Source organism: Python bivittatus, unplaced genomic scaffold (assembly GCF_059951505.1).
Source record: "Python bivittatus isolate LINGU-HERP-01145 unplaced genomic scaffold, Pbiv_v1 ctg000330_np1212, whole genome shotgun sequence".
NCBI classification, from domain to species: domain Eukaryota; kingdom Metazoa; phylum Chordata; class Lepidosauria; order Squamata; family Pythonidae; genus Python; species Python bivittatus.
In genome coordinates this window covers 39384971-39397482 of record NW_028277058.1, presented here as the reverse complement: position 1 = coordinate 39397482, position 12512 = coordinate 39384971, and the positions used below count along the sequence as shown (strand labels likewise).

General features: G+C 35.7%; 1 protein-coding gene across 12 annotated transcripts in view; it reads right to left on the bottom strand.

The window, feature by feature from the left end:
* The window catches only part of RBFOX2 (RNA binding fox-1 homolog 2), a 202265-nt gene that overhangs the window by 158053 nt on the left and 31700 nt on the right, over positions 1–12512 (bottom strand). For all 12 annotated transcript variants that reach the window (XR_015796198.1, XM_088141067.1, XM_088141068.1 and 9 more), the window contains exon 2: positions 1993–2043. Coding sequence is in view for 11 of the 12 variants with exons in the window: in XM_088141067.1 (XP_087997193.1) it covers positions 1993–2043 (51 nt within the window). In the remaining variant the exon portion in view is untranslated. The remainder of the gene's footprint in view (positions 1–1992; positions 2044–12512) is intronic.

Below are 12512 nucleotides of genomic sequence, written 5' to 3'. Positions count from 1 at the left end.
ATATATGTTCACAAAAGCTACATTTCAAGTTTGAAAAAAAAGATATATTTGAGAGGTATCTCCCCTGACACCGTTACTCAATTTCATAATCAGGCAGGTGAACAAAATTGAAGCACTGGAGAATTTTCAGTGACAATAGAATAAGAAACTTCTACTATAAGACACTATGTAGTAAAGAAGAGAGTTACAAATAGGTTCCCATCTATCTTGGCTAACATGGCTCCAACTTAAATCCTTTTTGAATAAGAAGGACATAAAGAAGTCAGCATCTTGCAGTTCAACTATTTTTGAAAAATTAATTATTATTAATAACCCTTCCCAATCCAAAGGAACAATTTTAAAAGTTCATAGATTATTAATGGAATTGGAAGTGAGCAACCCTCCTATCGGTTTAAAAGAAGCTTAGGATACAGATTTAGGGAAACAAATGGAAGAGACAGAGCAGCAAACACTCTGGAAATCACGTGGGTTTCTATCAGGTTCCATACAAGAGATGCAGTGGAAGATATTACATCATTGGCATTTATCTCCAACTAGACTAGTACAAATAGCCCCTAGAGATTCACCAAAATGTTGGACAGAGCTGAGAAGGGAATATGTTTTCATATGTGGTGGAATTATGAAAAGGTGGTATTCTATTGGAAGACAACATTCCAATTATTCCAGTTAGAATAATAACTAAACAAGAAGTAGAATGTGTTCCAGAGTTGGGATTGTTACATATTTTTGAGGGAGATAACTCTCAAATAAACAAAAAAGAACTTATTGTATTCTTATTCCTGACTGAAAAATTAAGGATTGCTCAAAACTGGAAATTTCTAGATAACCTATCACTGAATTGGTGTGCTAGAGTATGGTCACTTGCTCTTATGGAAAAAGTTATTGATAAAATTGAAATACTGCCTTACAGAATATTAAAAATGAAAAATAAAATGGAAAAAAAAGAATAAAATCTGAACCATATCAGAAGCTTTTTCAACATCCAAAGATACTAATACTAGAGTTCATTCTTGAGCTATAGCCCATATTTCTATTAATATACATAAATTATCTGATGATTGCCTATTTTGATAAATCCAGACTGAAAAGGATGAATTATATGTGATAAAACTTTCTGCAATCACTTGGCCAATAAAACATCTGCCATTAACTTGGCAGCATACTGCCACCTAGGTTATTCTCCCAAGAAAAATCAGCTGCAAATGATTTTACTCAATTGGTATTATACTTTACATTACACATTTATACTTTACACCAAGCATCTCTTTCATTACAAGATTTCATTTCCCTCCTTTCTCTTTAGGCTTTACAATTAAAATGTAAGTATCTGGGAGCCATAAAATTCTTAACATAAGTCTTGTAAGAGGGTCTATGTTATTTTCAGCATTGTACACATCACCCAAAACTATTAGGTCTGTTTCACCTGGAACTCTTGCCACCATGAAGCACTGTACATAGTAAGCTTGTTCTGAGGTTCATCCAGTCACTGGCCAAACAAGTAACAGAAATCATTCTTCTCCCTCAGAAATGCTTACTGGCCAGCTGCCTACTATATTCTTTGGAAGTTTTTTGTGCCTCTTGATTTATTTTACCTTTTTGCAAAATTGGCTGTAAAGTGGAGCAGATGACATCCCCTTTGCCATAGCAACAGGGTAATTACTCACTTCCTCATTCATGCCTTGGGTTTTCTAAGTCTATATCACTGTGATCACCACAATCATGTTGGCATGTTACTTCCTCTTTTGCCCTCATTCAGGCAAGGCTCTGCAATGACACTGTCTGCCATAGTCTATTTCCAACAGCCCTTCCAGGTAGAGTAATTCAAAAACCCACCAAGAGGGAGACGGACAGCTGTTCTTTTCTTCCACAACATGGGAGAGAGTTGCTGCAAAACCTTTTCAATAGGATAATTTCAAATCCCAATAAAACATTACAATAGAAGTCTCCATGTAAGAATGGTATTAATAACTCACATAATAAAATGATTCTTACCTGGCTATCTCTTCCTGGATATCCATGATAACTGGAAGTCAGAGGCTCATTCTGAAATAAAGCAAAGATTATACTTTATGAAAATGTAAAAGGATATCTATCCAGAATATCTGAAAATAATCTAATTGAAATGAAAACAGGTAAATAAAATATCCAACACCTTTTCCTTATCTAAAACAAACAAATGATTACATAGTCGATTTACAGGACATCTGATTCAGTTACAAGGGTTCTAGGTAATATCTTTTCCACATTCATACTCAGTGATATTCTGCAAGAATGGCTGTTGCCTACCTGGGGTCTTACAGGGTTGGGGAGAATAAAATCAAATAATAAGGCATTTTGCCAAGGTAAAGCACCAAAAAGTATTTTTATTATAAAATATACGTAGGAAATTATAAAAAATAATACATTATCTTATCTAATTCAAGAATTTCATAATTTGTTCCATTGCCTGAAACGTATTATTTTACAAAAATTAACAGGTCATGTGAATCTTTAAATATTTAATTTGAGCTAGGGCACAGTACTCTGCAAGCATGCTGCATTCTTGTCAGCTCTCTCAAGTAACATTTCACATATAAAGCCATATAGAAAAAGTGGCGTTTTTTAACACTTTGCTTTTCTAATCGCTTATTTAAAAATGAAAGGTTCTTATTTTGGAAGCTGGTGCTGTTTAATTATTTCAGGAAGTGAACAGGGATAACTGCACATATTCCTAAATTAGAACGAGATGTCAGATTTATTTTTATATAAGGTTTATTTCTTTTCGTTTTGTAATTTAACAATTTTATCACAGTAGTTTCATTAATAATACAGTACAACAAGAAATAAAACTACACTGCTCTGGGCTCCGCTAGAAGAAATAGCAGTATACAAACACAAATAACTATAATTATAATTACTCAGTATTATAGAAGTTGTCTCCATCAACCTTTCAAATACCTATATTTATCTCTAAATCACTTCTTAGTAAATAATAATAATAATAGTAATAATAATAGCAGCAGCAAAGAGGCACCACTTATTTTAAGACTAGTTTTCTATATAAAGGAAATTTATATTCCCATTTGGTAAACCATAGTGTGATGATCAGTTCAGTGACATCTACACTGAGTTTACTGACAATATCAAGCAATCACTGGATATTGCAGCCACAAAGAAAATACTTGTTCATGATTCATTTTAGACAGTTGACGTGCTCAAACATTTGGATGACAAGGAAATGACTAGAAGCAAGATAAAACATTCAGCATGTTTATGTGAAGAATTAAAGGCATAAAGAAAGGAAGGCATCAGTATGAATAATGTAAAAAGAATTCTTTAAACAGATGTCCTCCACACAGTTCTCAATCTTTGTACCATAACAATAATTAAATCTCACTTTCTAGGGGGAGGGGAGAACTTGCTGGCAGCAGTGGCATTTCCCCAAGAGGTATCTGTTGCTGCCAATTTTACAGGTCAGCAACTTGCTGGTGTCTCATATTGAATAATTATTCTCTGCAGGATTTGCTATTGTGGAAAACTCAAAGAAACAAGCTGAAAAACTGTTACTAAGAATTAAACACCTAGGACAATAGCAGAATATTTCTTATATGAAATACAGAGAAAACTGTGTTAGCAGTAAGGGATCCAAAAGAAAAAATGGAAGAACTGAAACAACAAAATCAGAAATGTGAACAACACAAAGGGACATTTTATCATGTTTGGTGGACATGTAAAAAAACTAAAAAAAAAATTAGATACAAATGCATATATTAATTCAGAAGATTTTAAAGGTTAAAGTACAACTGAAACCAGAGACTTTTCTTTTGGGACTAATGAAACCAGAAAAAAGTCATGGAATTTTGTTTTTATACATGACAACTGCAGCAAGACTTTTATATGCTCAAAAGTAGAAAGGTTTGACACTATCCACAATGGAGGAATGGTTGGTGAAGATGGTGGAACTTGCAGAGATAGATAAATTAACATTCTTGATCAGAGAAAAGACAATATCTACATTTATGGCTGAATGGAAACCCCTGTCTGGAAAAAAATGCACTTATGACATTTATGATTTTGATGATTAGAAAAAAATTGGATAATAGAAAAAAGTGAGCTTTTTTGTAATCACAGAGTAAGAGATAATTTTGAAATTATATTTGTTGCAAAGGAAATTGGAAGCGTCTTTCTTTTTATTCTTTCTTTCTGCACTTTTGGGGTTGTTGTTTTTTTCCCTCTTTCTTTGTTCTCTGTATTCTGTATTAGTCTGTGTTAGTTTTTATGTTCTCTTTAAAACTTTTAATAAAATTTATATTAAAAAAATGAAACAGAACAAAATCTAGTCCACTGCTTATATATAATAAAAGTTTCATAGAAAAAACTTTTATTATATATATGCATAGAAGAAAAATGGTTAAGAGACAATAAAATTCACCTGTCTTTCTTTCTTCCAAGAGATCAAAAAGCAAGAATAGGTTGTCCTCCAACCTCAACAACACTACACTTAATTTCAATTTTCTTCTGGCACATTACGGTCAATGTCTGACTATTAAAAGCATACAAGCAGCCATTTATAGAACAATTAATTCAGAAAGCCCTTAGCGGCAATATAAAAAAATAGGTTGCCTTGGGATATTTCACTGTTTCAGTATCTATGAATATTTGAACCCCCTTATACAGAAAGGAAAAAAAAGGGGATTTCAAATTTGCCACACGCACATAATTTTACATTGTATAAAATCACTCACACAAAAGCTTTCATATGAGATTTGCATATTATACTAAAAAATACTTTTGCATATGCACACATACTTCTTCTTAGATGTGTGTGTGCATATGCAGAAGTGGTTTTTTTTAGAAAATATTTAGATTTCTCCAGAATCATGATCCAGATCTGCATCTGGGTATGGATGCAATCTTTCTGCCATGCAGTTATGCATATATGAATGCATATATGAATGTACTTTTCAATATGGATAGACTAGTTGTGAAAAAAATATTCACTGAAAACTAAGTAGGGACAGTAAACTGTATTCTACTTATCCCATGCATAAGTAGCTACGCATTTTATTTGCTATGCAATTATCCCTCATTTGATCCACAGCAGGCCAGTATATGTAAAGTTGAATAATAAATTTTAAAGAAAGTTAATTAGTTTTCCAACTTTTTAGGAGCTCTCAGTTTTCTCAGAAGCTTAAGTAGTTCTTCTGAAAATCTGAAATCGAGCACAGACGTTCCTCAGACAGCTTGTCTAGTATTACTGACTTTCGCTGAAGTACATAAGGGCTAGGAACAAGACCAAGGAACCATTTTAAATGGTCCCTAGGTCCTGTTAAGGAACACCAAGGAGGAGGCATGGATAACATGGGTGTGTTTGAATGGAAGTGCTTCCTAGAACATGCCCCAGAATCCTTAATAACCCACAGGAGTTTTCAGCAGCCATTCCATGAGATAAAACATTAAAATCCATTACTCTAACTATCCATGTGAAATCCATCTAAGCAAAGCCATGTAATCCACTTAAGAATTGCTAAACATATTTAATGGTACATATTTTTATTAACAATGTATCACTCTCACTTACAGTTCCAGGCTGCAAGTTTAGTACAGTGTAACATCTGAAAATTTAGCTTGTTGATGAAAATGGCCTTAGCAGTTGGTAAACAATCTATTTCAGAAGTTGGAAGACTACTACTAAAATAAAGCACTGAAAAGTGTGTGTATCTATATGGTGCAATACTTTAATTCCCAGTATAAGTCTCCAGAAGAAAGAAGCAAAACTGTAATTTTAAAATATTCATACAGTGTTGTTCTGATATACTAATATTGACACCATAACACTTTTTCAGAAATATTTGCAATTTCCTCTCTATGAACTTACTCCACTACTAACTAATGCCCCAGTACTATAGAGGGAACTGGTGACATCACTCACTCTTCCTTCCTGGTATTCTAATCTACATTGTCTCCCTATGGTACACAGCTCTAATCCCCATGGCAACCTGAGCTCCTCCTTTTTGTGGGAGGGGGGAAGGAGCAGGAAATAAGATCTGAAAGTTATTATGCTAGCAGTAACCAGAACTAAATTTAGAGTTTCAAATATGGAATACTTTGACAAGGGTATATTTAATAGCTTTCTCAGAATGAAAAAAAAATCTAAATTAAAACCACTGTGCCATCCCTTCCTGAATAATGCAGAATTGAACAAAATCACAGTGATCTTCTCTCACGCACCCCATTTCTTTAGAAACTTCTACTTAAGTTTCTCCAACAATCAGTATGTAGTATTAGATAGTATTGTCAAGCATTCCTCTGATTACAATCTTTAAAGAATTCCTAGTGGGGGGGGGAATCCCTTCTTACTGAGGGTAGAATATTCCCATTTTAACAATATCCAAATAAACCAAAATATATAGTGCACACTAATATATTCCAATCCAATTATACAGCCAGAAGGGCTGCTTTGAAATTTCTGTATATAAGAGATGCACTGAAATTCCAGTATAGACACATAGTTGCTGCTGAAACTATATTCCACACAAAAATCACATAGCTAGATGCACAATCAATTCAGCTGAGCTCCTGGATACCATGCATGTATCTAAAGGTCAAAGCATCAACTGTAACTAAAACAGATAAAAAATGACAAAAGTGTGTAAGAGAAAAGAAGCAGATTAAAATGTAAGTAAATTAAAAGATACAAAACCAGTTCTGGATAGCAAAAGACCCAGGAGGATCTAATCACAATAGTTTTCTTTTCACATAAAAATCAAAGGCATGCAGAGTAGTTAAATACTTTGCATAATGTAAGTAATACAAAGAATCAAAAACCCCAATGGTTTTTATCATTGGACAAAGTGCCAAAAAATGGGAGGGGGCACTGATTAAATCTGGCTGATAGTACATTTCAGGCTTGAAAAATGCATACTTCATCTCAAACATTCTCTCACTCCTTTATACTGTTAAATTGGTTATTTAATAAATTAAAATATTTGAAAACTACAAGAAGCTGCAGTTTGTGCTATTGGTGTGGGAAAACCAGCAGCAACATATAACAACAGTTTTGGGGGCAATGCATAGCTTTCAATAGGTTTCTGGATGCAGTTCAAAGTGCTGGTTTTAACCTGTAAAATGCCTTATGGTGTGGCATCTACTGTAGGTATCTGTAAGACTGCCTACTTCAGGCAGAACTAAACTATCTGGCTTATTCATCTGCAAGTGTCCCCCACACACAATTGGTTAAGCGTGATGTTTGTCCAGATATGCCCCTGTATTTTCTTAACTTTTGATAAATCACTGGGAATCCTTGTGGAATTGGCAATATAGAGATGCTGTAAATGTTATCAATGTTGAGAACTGAGAACCTAATTTTTGCTCTTCAGCAAGTCACTGAGAAAAGTATGAATGAGAGGAAGTTTATTTTGTGTTTCTTGATTTACTAAAAGTACCAACAGAAGAGAATATATGTGGCTCAGGATTGAACTGTGGCATCCTTGGGGTTCTCTGAGCTTGGTTGTTTTCTTGCAAATGTTTCATTACCCAGCTAGGTAACATCTAAGAAGACTGGTTACTGAATGCTGTAATAGCAGTTTTATGATGGAAGTAAAACACATGAGAGAATAAACGTAGTGCTTAGCAAATGGTTCAACATTGAGCAGGTAGTAAGACAAGTATGTACAATCTCCCTTCAGCTTTTTATGCATTTATTGATAAATGTATAGAGAATGCCTGTACTGACATTACAGATGTGTTGGTTTGGGGATATGAATGTGCATGAATTTTTGTACGTAGGCAATGTTGGCTGAGAATGTGAATAATTTGTAGCAAATGTTAAGTAAATCTTCAAAGTGTGTCTTCTGGGATTGCACATCACCATGAGCCCAGAAATACGCAGCTACTCTAACATATTCCAGACTGATGCTTTGTATGTGCTTGTAAGTTTCCCAAATCATATTTTGCCTTTCGAGACCATATATAGCACTGGTATGTATGTCTGTACTTTAATTTTCTTTACATTTCTTTCTACTTTAAAAAAAATCCAGGAAAGGGGGAAGATTTAATCAAGTGTATATGCAAACCCTACAACCTATTGTTCCTTAAAGTTAAAAGAAAATGGGAAGCTAATTCCTCCAAACCATTTGCCAGTTGTAACTTTCCTGAGTATAACTCTGAAGTCATCTGTGATATCTCCAACAGTTCAACCTACCTGCCAGAATATGGCACTTGCTCATCCAATTAAGTAAACAGATGTTTGGCAGATTATTAGCACTAAAAAGCAAACTATTCCCTTTTGAATGAATGGAATACAAAGATAAATCTTTTCCTAGAAAAAATTTTGGAAATCTGTGGGGCCCCATCCAAACCTTTCATGGGGTGATGCATGTGATTTTGGGGCCTTTGATCTTGGGCAGCCTTTAAGAACTAGCTGCCTTCCAGATCTGTGGACTTCAGTTCCCAGAATTCTCAGCAATGACTATTGTGACAGGTGAATGCTACAAGCTGAAATTCACACAATTGGAAGTTAGCTAGGGGGTGAAAGGTGGTCTAGGATAACAAGTATTAGGAAATGAGTCAGACAAATAAGCATAGTTTGGTTGCTTATTTCATATACTATTACAGTGTATATTCAAATAAGCATAGAAATAGGAGCTTATTTCAATACTATTACAGTGCAATTCTATATTTGCAAGCTCAATGAAGCTAACATTCATGAAAGCATAGGAGTCAAACAATGCTGTATTATCTATGTTTTGTCTGCTCCTCATCATGTTCACAATCCATTAGGAATATTTTTCACTTATCAACTAATAGTCACTCTGACTTGGGTTAACCTAAAAAATGAATTTAGACATTTTCTCTATCTTCTAGGAGCCATTTTTGATCAGCTACCACACACTACAGAATGTTTAACCGAACAAATCACACAGAAATGCCCAGGCCACATGCATCTTTTGCAAGGAATCAGTCTCTCTCATGGTACAATGCAAATTTCATGAGAAAAGATCTCTATGATTGAGCCAGCCTGCCTATATGACTTTCACTTTAAATTCCTCTAAACTATGTGGTAGCTGGTCACAGATAAGCGGCTCCTATATGGCATTTTAGGTTTATTTTAATGACTCATCCCACTCACCAAATAGCCTACATGCATTCAACTTTCCAAAGTAATAGTCTTTCCAAAGTAAACATTTTCAATAAATAATGACTTTTTTATTTTTTTTTTAAACTAAAGGGCGTAAAACTAAAACACTGCAGAGAAATTAGTGCTGTATTCTTCCAAACACAGGAAGAAGGAAAGCTCCATGAGAGCTGCAGCAGCAACGGCTGGCTTTGATTAAGTGTCTCTGATTGTGGGCTGCACAGGAAACACTCTAGAGGCCCACTCAGTCAGCACCACCCTACACACATTGGCAATCTTTGTGTTCCAGCAGCAACATCTGGAATCAGTTAAAAACCAAACAGCTTTTTGGTCTTTCCCCCCAAACCACTAATTCTTTTAAGAGCACAATGTCTAGTCCTTTCCATCCCTCCTAGAAAGCGGCTTTCCTTGCAGCTCAAACAAAGAGTTCTGTAAGAGAACCACACCCTATGCAGCTTGAGTAGTTCATTGGCCTTCAGTTCCCCAGGATTATCATGAGAGCTTACTTTCCTTTCACTGCAAAGGCGGTCAGTAGAATAGATAAAATAGATCATCTTATTTGCATTTTCTCATTTCTTACCTTCTACAAAAATAATCACACACAATTAAATATGTATTTACAGGGCAAGGTATTGTTTCCTATGCCAAATTCACAAGCTGCCCAAACTCAACACAACATGACATGGCTCTTATTTCCTGTACCGAGATTGGCCTTAAAAGATTACTGGCCAGACTAGCTGCTTACTGTGAAAGGGAAAAACTGAAGATAAATTAAAATAAAACAAAGGTAGTACTTTTTGGCAAAAGTAATATTAAACACAGATGGACAATTAATGCCCCCCAAAATAGAGCAATGTCTCTCTTTTAAATGCCTGGATATCACCTTTCATAAGTCCCTTTTATGGAAAGCACACTTATCTACTGTCTTGGCAACTGCCCAGTGTACACTAGGTGCTATTCTGACATTTTTTTATTCTAAAGGAGGGCGATTAGTAGCCCCTGCACTTAAAATATTCCAAGGCAAGATGATACCCTAGATGCTATATGGGGGTGAGATTTGGGGGTAGGAAAAGAAGGTCATTGCCCAATTGGAAGTAGTCCAAAACAACTTCATAAGGAAGATCTTGGTCCTCCACCAGGGCACTCCTGCTGCCCATCTAAGGATGAAGACAGAGCTACCTTCCATCACTGTTAGAATACATCTTGCGTTGCAGAGGCACTATAAGAAACTAGAAAGCCTTCAAGAATTTCATTTTGCCAAACTCTGTTTTCTCCAATACACAGTTGGGAATCAATGGACTAAACTTTTGTCATTCATTCTACAAATGGATTCCCTACCACCTTTGGGAGAACTTAGATCTTGGAATAGAGGAAATATTAGAGATAGGCTTTTTAAAAGGGATGCCAACAAAGATATCACTGCAGTACAATCATCCACATTTTCATCTTGGTTATTATCATTATAAAAAACATAGAAACCTCTCCCAGTACTGGTTGATGTAACCAGGGCTTCACTGAGAAGGGCTTTAACATCCCTCCTCCTACAAACCATGCCCCTCAGCATATCTTGAAGGGAGATTTTGTAAGCTCCCTGTCGAACAACACCTCTGTTCTTGGTGATGATCAAGTGGAGGATGTTATCCATTATATCCTCCACTGCCCCATTTACAATGAGATCAGGGCCAAATTATTCATAACAGATGAACAAGGGCTCCAACCTTGAAAAACTGAACTATCTTCTTGCAGATGTGTTCCCAACTGTCAGTTGCTACTTTTGCTCTGCTGTCATTTAAACTTAGAAAGAAATACTTAAGTTCTTAGTTGTAGCTTTGGCTTTATTTTGTTGTAACCTGTTTACATCTAACACTTCTTCTATTACTCTATTTTATAATTGCACTATTTTGTTTTATTATTATTTATTGTATTTTATGGCATTCCTATGTTATGAGCTGTGTTATAATATGTTATACTGTTTATAACAATAAACTTATTTACTTACTTACTTACTTGGAATAGTTCAAGTACAATGAAAAAGGAAGCTTGTCATATTTTGTATACAGGTAATTATGAATTTCTTACAGGAAGGTAAACACCTCTCTCCCATAACGTAGATCAGGCTTCTTCCCTAACAGTTTGGTCTATTGGTTAAAAGCCAGTTTGGTCTAGTGGTTAAGGCACCAGGCTAGAAAGCAGGAGACTGTGAGTCCTAGTCCTGCCTTAGGCATGAAAGCCAGCAGGATGACTTTGGGCCAGTCATTTTTTCTTAGTCCAACCCACCTCACAAGGTGGTTGTTGTGGGGCAAATAGGAGTAGGAAGGAGTATTAGGCATGTTCACCACCTTGAGTTTATAAAAATAAGAAAGGTGGGGTAAAAAATCTTTTTTAAAAAAGCATCCCCATGTCTCTATGATGCCATAGAATTTGTGATGCTTAGCCCCTACTTCAGAAGAAATGCTACCAAAAATGTCTGCAGTTTTTCCTCTGAATTGAACAGAGAATTTCCCATTAGCGGAAATTCCTGCCTCCTAACATGTCCTGCTGCTGTCATTTCCTGCTCTTTCCTGCAACCAAGGAACCACCATACCTTGCTCCCAATCCCTCATCATCCCAGCTGCTCCAAGTTGCCACGAGTCCACACTGGCTAAGCAATTTGGGGCTGGGGTATTTTGCCCTTACCACAAAAACAAACACAATGAGAGAACACGAGGTATGGGTATGGGGCGGCAATTGTTTTTTCTGAAAGAACACTGGCCAGCTCTATAAGAGATGAGAGCAAGCAGTGGAAACACTAGTGAAACTGCATGAAACTACTGTTCAGAGTTGAGGGCAACTGAGGAGGTATAAAGTCATGCAAATAATAAATTCTGCTGAGGATTTCAGGGGCAAGGCCAGTGGCCATCTGTAACTGCCCTTGGTGAACTTTATAGCAGATGTACACTCAATTGGGGCAGTCAGCAAGTATGATGCTGACCATAATAGCCAACCCTTTGCTAAACAAGTACTCAGCATTATTACCTTTTAAATTATTTGTTCTGCATTTTTAAAGAATATCCAAGAGCTCGATTCAAAGTGTAAGGGATCAAACTTTATTTCAACTGTTTGTTTCTTCCACTGTCCATAGACAGCATACATTTTTAGCCTTTTTATCTTTGTAATGTCTGGTTTTTATAACTTTTAATTATGTATTTCTGATTTTAGTTTGTTGTAAGCCGCCCAGAGTCCCCCGTTGTGGGGAGATGGACGGGGACAAGTCTATTAAATAAAAAAAAATCAGTCTATAATTCAGGATGTTGCTTAAACATAACATACATTTATAGCAGTAGTCATTGTTACCCAGAATGAATCCAGAATGCAAGCTTTTTATGGATTCCCAGATTACCTTATAGAAGGTAAACCA